General features: G+C 34.0%; 2 protein-coding genes across 7 annotated transcripts in view; both read right to left on the bottom strand.

The window, feature by feature from the left end:
* The window catches only part of LOC147071847 (uncharacterized), a 383,531-nt gene that overhangs the window by 318,076 nt on the left and 52,908 nt on the right, over window positions 1–12,547 (bottom strand). The window lies entirely within an intron of this gene.
* Window positions 1–12,547, bottom strand: part of LOC147071849 (homeotic protein female sterile-like) — a 70,944-nt gene that overhangs the window by 28,347 nt on the left and 30,050 nt on the right. For 4 of the 6 annotated variants that reach the window (XM_085946777.1, XM_085946773.1, XM_085946775.1 and 1 more), the window contains exon 16: window positions 11,479–11,649. In XM_085946777.1, the coding sequence (XP_085802903.1) occupies window positions 11,479–11,649 (171 nt within the window). The remainder of the gene's footprint in view (window positions 1–11,478; window positions 11,650–12,547) is intronic. The other 2 variants (XM_085946778.1, XM_085946774.1) reach the window with 1 other exon arrangement.

Below are 12,547 nucleotides of genomic sequence, written 5' to 3'. Positions count from 1 at the left end.
GAATACAGGCGAATTATAGACCTTGATTTTATGCTTTCTGCTAGTAAAAATAGTGGCGGATTATAGTACAGTAAAACCTCGTTAGTAAGAACACTGATAATTCGAAATTCGCCGTAATTCGAAATTTTCCCGAAAAAAAGTCCCTTGAACATTATTTTCATATAAAACCATACCTTTAATTCGAATTCCGTAATTCGAAATGATTTCAGAGTCCCTGGCATACAAAAATATTCAATAAATCGTAATAAAGTACACTATTTCATGAGCCAGTCATTGAAAATTGTGAGACTTTTCTTAAAAAATCAAAAATTATCTACTTATTTTAAGAGGTAATAAAAATAATCCCGACATTTTATGGCGCAATTCGGTAGGCACATCTATGATCGGAAACAAAATTAAAGAAAATCAAATTTTTTTTTTTAAATTTTAATATTTTTTCCCCACACATTTCATAATTCGTAATTCGAATTTTTTTCCGATTTTCGGTCCCATGGAATTTGTATTAACGAGGTTTTACTGTAGTTGTCGGATAATCGACCGGTGGATTACTGAGAGTACCGTCAAATGGGGTTACTCTGCCTTCCCATGGGTGTCTTTGCCTAGTCCACTTTATTTTTATAAAACTGCTCACAAAGTTCTTATTTTAATGTATATATCAATGTTTCATGTATGATATTATAAAGGGTTCAACGCTCGCAGGAATTAATATGGCAAACTGTTTTACTTCACACGATTTTACTGTGATTTTAATGAACGTCTACATTCCAGAGTGGAGAGTGATTTCTCAAGACTTCACGTTGTATCTAAAAAAAACTATATAAGGTAAGCTTCTAATATTCTATCACGTTCTTTATTGATATCTTGGGAATAATTTAAGCATTTACAGTCGAACTTGATTATTACGAGGAAGATGGGACCGACTGAATTTGCTCGTTATAACATTTTTCGCGTCACATTCTATTTAATTAACCTGATCTCTGCCGGGAGGTTTTGTATGGCGGCAAGTGAGCAGCCGCGAATTTTTTAGCAAAAATAAACGTTGAAAAATAAATGATTTTTTTTTTTTGTTATACATTGTACAATATTACAATATTGTAAAAAATACAAAATAAGATAAGTGTATTTGTTAAATTTATAATTTCAAACTTTTTTTTTTGAATTTTTGTAAATATTGTTAACTATTTCTTGTAAATTCGTAAACCTTGTTGCAAATTTTCCGACATTTTCATGAAATTATGAGCGAAAAACCCTTTCGACAAACGTCAAATGATGGCTCATAATACATAATAAGTGCTAGATATAAAATTTTCCACTGATAATTAATTTTTTTATATTCTATTTAATTCTTGGGCCCTGGAGATAATACCTAGTATCATCAGCTGGGCTGTTGGAAGGTTAGCCTAATAAATCGCTAAATCTCTGAATAAATAAATTTGAAATCTGAAATAATTTTTAGCATACGTTTTAATCGCTATACAAACATCACCACTACTAGCATCAATATTATCATGAATTCAAAAACAGTTTTTTGTGATTTACTCAAAAAAACCTCCAGAGCAGATTTAGCGAGTAAGCGACTCAAATAATGACTTATTATGTTTGAATAATTTAGGTGATGCAATCTAAAATGCCGATAATGACCTCTTTAAGATAAGTGCATATCTTTGGGACTTACACGCCTAAGTATGGTTCTACATCGCGCTCTAATTCTTAATCAAATCTGTCAGTTTACACCAAACGATTGAAAAGTCCGAGACCAGTAAATATAATTGTCTGACACAACATGACAAATAATTCTTCGAATTTCATCATGATAGAAAATAATACCGCTATGTTAGTCACCCCTGCGGGGATGAAAAACAAAGATAACTGGCAGTCGGTAACCAGCCCTTGAATGTCAAGGTACATCTCAAACAGAAAATATGCTACCTTTTTCGTGCCAAAGTGTGTGTACCTACTAAACCAAGTTTTAATAAAAAAATTGTAATCCGAACATAAAGCCTTTAATTAAACCAGTGCATAAACAAAAGGTCACTGCACGTGAAATATTTCTAATGTGACAAAACTGTTAAGGAACTAAGAGACAAAAAACTGTTTTAAAAAATCTAGAGCATAATACAGTAGAACCTCGGTAATTCGAACGCCGTCAAATCGAAATTCGCTCTAAAATGAATATTTTCCCAATTTTTACCCCCCAAAATTGTTTTATCATACAAAAGGTTCGTTATTAATCGAAATATTCGTTATTTCATAATTCTAAATGAATTTTGGTCGCACGAGCAACTATTATTCATATAAATCGAAATTAATTTTTGTTGTTTGCAAAATGTTCATACATATTCCCGCCAGCTGTGGGCAAATCAGTGATTAGTACATTATTATACATCTACGGTTAGGCCCTGTCCAGCGTAGGCGCGTTACTAATACTTAATACTAGATTACTTAATACTAAATATCACTCTTATTTCGCCTGCCAAAATTACATTTGAGATTTTTGGGGTTTTTGCACCTCGAAAATTTCGATTTATAGCGAATTTTGCTAATTCGAAATCAAATTTTCAGGGTCCCTTGGATTTCGAATTACCGAGGTTCTACTGTAATTAAATAAATAATAATGCAGTTTAGTGGAGTAATATTATTCACACTATTTTGGATATTAAAATTTTAGAAGTTTTTCATAAGTTTTGCAGAAAACATATTCACGTTTACATTGGAGGTTTATTTCACACAGTCTATATATATATTTTGCCACAATTGAACACCGTGAGTGCGTGCACAACTTCTCCGATGCGCACAATTGAGTTACTTAGCTATGTTCATCATAAAATTTGGTAGGAATACATCACAATGGAGATTTATAACTTTTAACCAAAATGACAACATATCGTCGGTGTTTTGTAAAAAGGGCGAATCAACCATTTTGGCGAAATCGAGATTTTAATGAAAATACAAAATGTACCCCACTAGCTTTGTTGTGTAAAAACGGCGAATTTTTATCTCGACAGGAAAGTACTTAAAAACGATAATCGACTAAAATTAAATTAATTAAAATTACGAAATAAAAAGCAAATGTGACATATTAGGCCTTTTAAAATATTATATAATAATACCTATTATAATGGGAGTATTCTTTCTAAGCTTTATTATAAACTTGTTAGATATTTATAATCATCTACAGGTAAAAAACGAATAAATGTCATAAGTTAAAAATCCTCCTCCTGTAAAGTAGCATTTTGGTTAATTCGCCCTTTTTACAAAACACCGACGATATCGTCGTTGCACAAAAAAAACCTCCAATGTGCCATTTTTACGAAAATTGGTTTTTGATGCAGAAATATTCTACGATTTTTTCTGCATCGTTGACAAGAACCTCCAATGTGATATCACTTTTTGGTTTAAAGTTATTTTCGAAACAATGTGATGGGTCTCATATTTAAAAGTGGATAAATCTCCGATGTGCTGACTTATCACATTGGAGGTATTGTTGTGCACGCACTCGGCACATCGGAGCTAATGAGTTATACGCTAACATTGCGCCGGTAAACTTTCAGTTGCTAAATGTGTGTTATTCGTGATATAAATAAGCTGTTATTCTAGATATTATTGCAGAGATACTTTGAAGTAAGTTATTTTTATGATTTACATGTATTATTCATCAATTTCGTAGTCCTTCTTTTTGATTTAATGCTTAATTTGGACATTAAAAGTAAAAAAAAAACCAAACGAAAAGACTTCTCGGAAAATCGTATACCGGACAGAAGGTTGTAGAAGGGAAAAAAACAGAAGATATACCGTGAAGAAGGCTTGTGGGCCGTTGTGGTCGTATTATGACCACACCTAAAAGTAAATATTCTTTACTTTGCGGAAATATTTCTGACGAACAGCATAAAAAAATTCTTTTGGGCTATTAAATCATGGCCCGAAAAAAAGTCGTATGTCCAAGGTCTTGTAAGCACTCGAAATATAAAAAAACGAAGGGTACGTCATCATCCTTGTGCAAAACAAACAGGATGGGCACGACAATTACCTTCCAAACAAAAAAGGAGAAAAATACAAAGTGTATCGGATTTTTTTCCTTAACACACTTGGCATAAATGAAGATATTTATAAACGATGGACAAAACATAATGATATAATACGTCTTCCAAATAACTATATAGAAAAAAAGTACTCCAAGCAGTGTATATGAAGTATCATTTACCAAGGGACATCGACAAGATAAAATCAAGGACGTCAGGAAATGGCTCAATCTAATACCATTAGTACCCAGCCACTATTGTAGAGCTTCTTCCAATAGAAAGTATGTGGATTCAAATTTTATATCCATTCTGCATACGCATAACATATATAAAGAATGGTGTTTGGAGAATAATCTTGACCCCGTTAATCGAAATGTTTTTAGTAAAATACTACATGAAGAAAAAATTTCAATCCACAGGCCTAGAAAAGACCAGTGTAATTTATGTTTCGGATTCAAGCTCGGCAATGTAAACGAAGAAGATTATGAATTACACATAAAGAAAAAGGAAGAATGTCGTATTGCCAAAGGTGAAGGCCAAAGAATGTGCCAACAGCAAAAGAATGTTTATCACCATGGATTTGCAGTGTTTTGCTATGTCCGAAGATATTAGCGTCATCCGCATATTACAAATATTTCGCATATTTCAACCATCCATATTGCAATCCGCATATTTCTTCACAACTTTACCATCTATCAGTTAAATGATGCAGATGTAATTCTTTATGCTTGGCATGAAGCAGATGGTGATGTAACAAATTCACATCTTGCATTATTGACTATTTAAGGAAATTGTCAAACGAATACGAAGAAATTGTAATGATGTCGGATGGTTGTAACTATCAAAATAGGAACAATGTTCTTGGGAGTGCATTGAGCGATTTCGCAAAATCCCACAATAGAGTGATAGAACAGTTGTATCTAGAAAAAGGGCACACTATAATGGAGGCAGACGCTGTGCATTCAACTTTAGAACATTATTTTAAGCCACCAATTTTCTCACCTTCCGATTACATTGCGAGAATGCATTTAGCTCGGCCTAGTCAGCCATACAAAGTAAATTCTACACATTACGATTGTTTCAAAAAATATGACGAATTAAAAACAAATCTATCTTCACTTCGCCCAGCAATGAAAGTTGGTGATCCAGCAGTTATTGACATTCGTGGCTTAAAATATCTACCGAGTGGAGACATTTTATTTAAACTCAATTACTCTGAAGAGTGGCAAACTTTATCTCAAAGACGCAAATTATGTCCAATTGTTGAGTCACCTGCATTGTATACTGAGCCTCTATCCATATCTGAATCAAAATATAAGCACCTTCAAGAGTTGAAGGATGTAATTGATAGAAACCATCACATCTTTTATGACACTCTAAAATATAAGGCAGATAAGAAAAAATAGATAACTTCCAGTATTCCCCGTTAATATTAGATTTTTTCTTTTAATATTCAAATTCACATTTTCAATTTTTCTTTTAGTATCTATTCAATTTTAGCAACGAGAGCAATACTTTTGAATAGGTAACACATTCTTCGTTTTCGTATCCCTCATTGTTTAAGATCGTAACTCTTTGGAAATGTCCTAGTAATATCCCTTCAGCGATCCCTGCGCTTTGCATAGTTGAAGGTATTGAAAGCCGCGTAGTGTCCTACACTTGGTCGGACCATCTTGTTGGCGACATTTCTCTCCCGTGTCGACCCTCGATATTTCCACTAACAATGAGCCTTTCCAAATTATCGAATAAATAAGGATAATGGAATAATACAATTTAAAAAATAGTATGGCTTTTTTCAATTTTCTCATCGATTCTTCTTATAAAGTTATGGTATAAAGTGTTGTACAACGATGACAACGCATAATAAATATCTCCAATGTGCCAAAACTGTGCAACACTTACCTCCTATGTGACAGTGTAAACATGTTATTTCTTCTATTGTAAAACTGATGAACATTATCATTTTAACAACTGAAATAATGTAATTAATATTACTCCGATAAACTGCAGTACTATTAAATTAAAAATCATTCTCTTGATTTTTTACTGTTTTTTGTCTTTATCTCAAAACAAGATTTTTGCACATCGGAGGTTTTTTTTGTGCAACGACGATATTGGATGTTTTTGTCAACGATAAAGAAAAAATCAAGGAATTTTATGACACCAAAAACTCATTTTTGCACAATTAGTACATTGGAGGTATTTCGCGTGCAGTGACGAAATACTAATAATGACAACTTCTCCGTGACATACTGACAATTATTACACAAACTTTCACCAATATTTTTGTCCATCAACATATATGTCTTTATATTGTGTGTGAAAAGAAAAATATACCTAACATTCAATTGCCCCGGATCAGTGGTTTTAATTAAAATCAAAACAAACCCTCTGACATAAACGCCTTCCTTAACAGGATGGCTGCCAATGACGTCTTAAGACGCGAACTTTTCCGTGAACGGAACGCTGCTTATACAAAAATGACGTCTTTGGACATCCCGCTTTAAACGGGAAACGGAATTATTTTAAACATACAAATATGTTTAACACACAACGACATATATTGGGGATGTCGTCACATACTCAGAATAGAAACAAAATTCGTTTTTACCACTTGAAACGTAAATTGATTTTATTTTTGCAATAAAATTCGCGGCGTGCAAGGTACTGCCATACATACACCTACCGGCAGTAAAAAGGTTAACAATATATAATTTATGTATCATGTTATTATTATGATGGAAAACTACTTACATAACCCAAGAAAAATATTACACAAAAGTAAAAATGGAAGTTGACAATATTGAAACTAACATTAATTATTCTACAGACTGCACAGTTCCCATTATCGAAAACTACCAGTCGCTGTTAACTTTTCCAGAGCACAGATGAATAATTATTTCTGATACGTATTATTCAACCTTGAATTAAGAAATAGACAGGAAACCGAATTAATGAATTGAAGGCTCCGATTTTACATGCCCAGAATTCACAAAATTAAAAAAATTACTTAAAATGCTGTACTATTTTACGTTTTTCTTAGGTCATATTCTTATTTGTCCGGTACAAATCTTGCAATCGATTTCTAACTAACTTCCCGACTAGCTAGACATTTGAAACTTTTAGAATATATCAGAACAAGATGCCAATGCATTTTTTAAATACTTTTAGCCATCTTTAAGTAGAATTGAATTCATTTTTAGTTATTTCTGTTTTGTATGAAAAGTTATTTCGATACCATTATTGGTTGCTAGGGGGTCCTAGCAACTAAATTATTAAATAATATATACGTGCGTTACTATGGAAATCAATATGAAATGAGATTTCATTATTCAGTATTTCTATCAAGTACAAATTTTTTTGATCATTTAAGCTAGTCATGTCAAGTTTATATGATTCAAAAGAAAATTTAAAAACGTTGTATATAAAAAGTTATTTTTATCTTGTAATTATTTTTGTATGATGTTTTTAAAATGCAATATTTTATACTGGTTGCTAAGAATCCCTGCTATCTAATATATTCGCCCTGTAGCGAACTTATCTCTTAACACATTTAAATCCAGAAATCTTCAATAAATGCCCTAATATACTAAAATAAAAACATTACGAAGTACATGTTCAAACACGAGAATTTCTCGTGTTTGGTCGCCAATAGGTTAACCCAGTGGTCGGCAAACCACGGCTCGCGAGCCACATGCGGCTCTTTGGCCCCTTGAGTGCGGCTCTGCCACAAATGCCTTCTGCCCTATTTGAAATGTCTACAAAGAAAAAGCAAAGAAAAATGGATAACGCAAACCGTGAATTTAAAGTTGAATGGACCGAGATTTTCGCGTTTATTCAAAACTTAAATGGCCTATCGACCTGTATTATTTGTCGGGTAGAATTAGCGCATAACCAGTCAAATTTGGAGGGACACTTTACAACTAAGCACGCGTCATTTTTTAGCACTGTCGGTGATGCAAGGAAGTAAGCAGTTGAGGAACTTTAGATTATTAATATTGTATGGTTTGTGGTTAGTAAGGAAATCAAAAACACAAAACCTGTGTCAGAATTGGAGACACTGTCACGGAATGGTTCGGGGTCACGACCGGAATCAGACAGGGTTGTGTCCTTGCACCGTTTCTCTTTATCATTCTCTTTGACTTCATACTACGGAAGTCAATACCACCCAACCAAGGCATACCTGTTACCCCCACGGTGAAGCTATGCGACCTGGAATACGCCGATGATGCTGTCCTATTCGACAACTCAATCGAGGGCATTCAAGAAACAATCGACAGGTTGCATAACAACTTCTCTCGCGTTGGTTTAAAAATCAATGCGAAGAAAACCAACGTCTTGTGCAATAGCACCTGCCCTGATCCAGATTTCCCTCTAATTAGCGATGGACAAAACATCGAGAGTGTCGACAGCTTCAAGTACCTGGGGGTACACATCACGGGAGATGGCATTTTGCAGAAAGAGCTTGCTATCCGAATGGGAATGACTGGAGCAACATTCAACTCGATGCGAAATGTCTGGGACTCACGATTGTACTCGGTCAAAACCAAATGCCGCCTATTTGACGCTTGCATTCTGACGGTAGCGAATCATGGCACCTTACGAAGGCTCAGAGCAACCGTATACTGAGCTTCGAAAACAGATGTTTGCGACGAATACTGGGTGTGCGGTGGTATGACTTTAGGAGCAACGAGGAGATAAGAGAATGCACCAAGCAGCCTCTTATCACGCTGAAAGTGAAGAGGCGACGTTGGACCTGGCTCGGCCACGTGCTGCGGATGCCAGAAGAGAACTTTAACCTGGCTTGCCTGTTCTTCAAGCCGACCGGATTCCGGCGACCTGGAAGGCCGCTAAATACAATCTACAGAGTGTATATGGCGGAGCTACGGGATGCTGGTTTGACCTGGAACGAAGCAAGAAGACTGGCGAGCGACAGGGATTCTTGGAGGCGCCGCGTGGTGTCCATATGCTCCAGTTAAGAGGCGGATATGGCCAAAGAAAGAAGAAGAAGGAAATCAAGAATAAACTGAGAAGTTGTCTTATTGATGAGAACCTGCATCGTGCTTTAAAATAAAAATAACATAGAAACCTGACTTACCCAAACTTTCCAAGGAGATGCAAGGCCATTGAGTGTTTGTCAGCCAGTGTCATGATTTAATTTTATGGATAGGTATCTTACTTACAATTTAATTTTTATCAATAAATAAGATCATTATTAAGTATGATATCAAGTGTTATTCAGTGTTTAATTATTAATACTTCATTTTTTAACTAAAGTTTATGATATTAATTAACTGTGTGCCTACATATTATATGTCAGTTTAAGAACTTTGGCTCTCAAAGGTAATCTCAATCATTGTACTGTTGATATTTGGCTCTGTTGACTAATGAGTTTGCCGACCACTGGGTTAACCCATAAGACCACTGATAATTCGAAATTCCCCGTAATTCGAAATTTTCCTGAAAAAAAGTCCCTTGAACATTATTTTCATATAAAACCATACCTTTAATACGAATTTCGTAATTCGAAATGATTTCAGAGTCCCTGGCATACAAAAATATTCAATAAATCGTAATAAAGTACACTATTTCATGAGCCAGTCATTGAAAATTGTGACAGACTTTTCTTAAAACATCAAAAATTCTTATTTTAAGGTAATAAAAATAATCCTGACATTTTATTACCCAATTCGGTAGGCACATCTATGATCGGAAACAAAATTAATGAAAATAAAAAAATATTTTTTTTTCAAAATTTGAATATTTTTCCCCCATACATTTAATAATTCGTAATTCGAATTTTTTTTCAATTTTCGGTCCCATGGAATTCGTATTACGGACGTTTTACTGTATATTTTCGCACAATTTTATTTTACATTCTAGATATTTATTTTAAGTAGATAGCTACTAATGTTTTATTTTATTATTTCTGAAAAGAAAATGTTTTTTGTGTTAAATTTATAATAAAAGTGGTTAAAAATGGTGTGTAGTCATTAAACATTATTAGGAAAACAAAGATGAACGAGGCTGTAAATACTCTACTCACAACAAAACCTTTAAAGAAAAACATGAAAGTCCATCCCATCCTACCATACTATTATTTTTATTTAGTATTAAATTTTGGTACTGTATTTTCCAAAATAAGGTAAAACCTTACTCTCCAAACTGTATATTCTGAAATATTCAAAACTCATTGAACACATTCAATTATATGGGTGGGTGACAAGACCAAGGTTACACAATGCGGCTGTATAAGTTTTGTTGTTGATTAGTGATATGTTGATATCCGGTCAAATAATGTCTCATCAGTTGAAGAGAATTATCGAATAGATGAAAATACATGTCAATGGCCAATACCCCGAATATGTTTTCCCTTTATTTTTTTGTCAGTCCCTTCAAAAACATAAAATCCGGGTTTCACTGTAGGTAAAATAGAATCATATAGGACGCACAGTACATAAGCATCCAACCCCAGTTAGTTCTCAACCATTTCGATTTACAATTTATTGAAAATTTGTACACTCTCTTTGAGATTATAAATTGAAATGGTCGGATGTAACTGTGAAAAGATGGGACATATTTGTGATGAAAATTACTTCATAGGTATTAAATTACGTAGCATTATCTTGTTTGGATTAAAAAGAAAACAGGCGATTATCACTCACAAAATTAAAATCAACAGTTTCAAATAAAGTCAAAATCTAGCATGCCAAGAAAAATTTTCAGTTCCAATGACATTCACATTTTTATGGATTGAGGGGAAGGTAAGTATTTCACAGCAACTTGTGAAGCAAAATGAACATTTGAGGTTTTGTGAGGGGGAAAAGTGACCATTATATGTTTTGATTTGAGAAATGCGTATACGTAAATGAATATTTATTCTGTAACACAACATAAAAGCGATGACGATGCAAGGAGATGATTGTTAAAGAGTTCAGCGTGCAATAAAGCGTGATGAATTTCAGCTTCAAGTAAACACTCAGTTTGCAGTGCAATTTTGTTATAATTATTGCCCAATTTAACCGGATACACGACAATAATTTTCGGTAACCATTGACTCAGTTTATGCAGCATCATTAAAAAATATTAGGATTATTTTATAGAGACCAGAACAAATATTGTTTCAATTACGATTATATTGTTAGGACTGTAGGGTCAGAAAATAAGAGACAAAATGCACACACAACATTTTTCATAACGAATAAGACAGGAGACACGGGAAATCAACACGCAAAATTAATGTATTCTGAGGTGAGCATATTCATTAATTTGATTTTATTATAATCAATTCGTGCATTTATCGAAGGAAGTTTTAAATGAGTATACAGGGAAATAACAAAAATTCAAAGTCAAATTTTATCGTGCGAAGGTGGTGTAGTGGCGAGACAGGGCGGGCGGAGGATTTACAGCGGGGAAAGGGGGATCAACGGATTCCATAAAAATGTCATGTGGAACTTACAGTACTGCTTACGGGTTTTTTTTTTGAGGCAGGATGCAACGTAGTTCTCCAGCTCCCGGAGCGTGGACGGCTTCAGCGTCTCAAAGTCAATCTCGATCTCGTCTGGATTCGAGTCTCGCAGCGAAGGCTCTCTTGACTGGATTATGTGAACCACTCTGCCTAATTTATCACCTACCACCAAACAAAAAAAAAACATTGCATTATTAACATACATATTAAGGATTCCCAACATCTTGTTTGATTCTATTTACACAAAAAATAAATTATTGTAACACTTTACATATTATGGCTCCCCCGCCAACACAGTGTGTAGTATAGTATTTATGTAGCTAAGAGGAGACGCAACATGCTAGTCTCCCAGTCTCTCAGTTGCCAGTCAGCCATTAAACAGTGTTAATATAATTATATTAGTAGATTTTAGCCAATAGCCAATATCAGTAGATTTCATGAAAAATCATATTTTCATACAAGACAAACAAGATGATAACAAGCCAAGACGACAAAAGTTAAAGATGGGCGAACCGATTTTTAATTTAAAATACAGGAGGACCTCGACTTTCGCACATAATTGGTTCCTGAAAAGGTGTGCGAATGTTGAATGTTCGAAAGTAGAGGGAAGTAAAAAAAAATTTAATTGTGTGTATTTTGAAATATGTATTTATCAAGTAAATATAAGATGTTTAAGAGACATGTTTAAGTGGGGTTTGCGGATGTTTCCCTTAAAAAGTTATCAAGAGTTAACTGTTTGCCACTATTCTTTTTCTTATTTTAAGTGGTAAATTATTAACTTTACAATATTGCTTAACTGCTGGCACGAAATGTAAAGTGAACCAATCTTTTAATATTAACGCAGTAAACCCAGGTTTTTTTTTATCTTTATTTGATAACTGGATACAATTCTTTATCCTTCCCTTTCAATGCCCTGGTATTTTCTGGTTGATAAATTAACATTGGCATCAATTTTAAATCACCAGCCAAGTTTCCACCAAGAAGCAATGTCAATCGGTTTTTAGAAGGTTTATGCCCAGGGGCAACTGATTCTTCCTTAGATAAGAATGTACGACTAGGC

Source organism: Rhyacophila brunnea, unplaced genomic scaffold (genome assembly GCF_057557595.1).
Source record: "Rhyacophila brunnea isolate RB1 unplaced genomic scaffold, BYU_Rbru_1.0 scaffold_2, whole genome shotgun sequence".
Taxonomy (NCBI): Eukaryota; Metazoa; Arthropoda; class Insecta; order Trichoptera; family Rhyacophilidae; genus Rhyacophila; species Rhyacophila brunnea.
The sequence above is the reverse complement of the archived record's forward strand: the minus strand, read 5'-3'. Positions and strand labels throughout refer to the sequence as shown.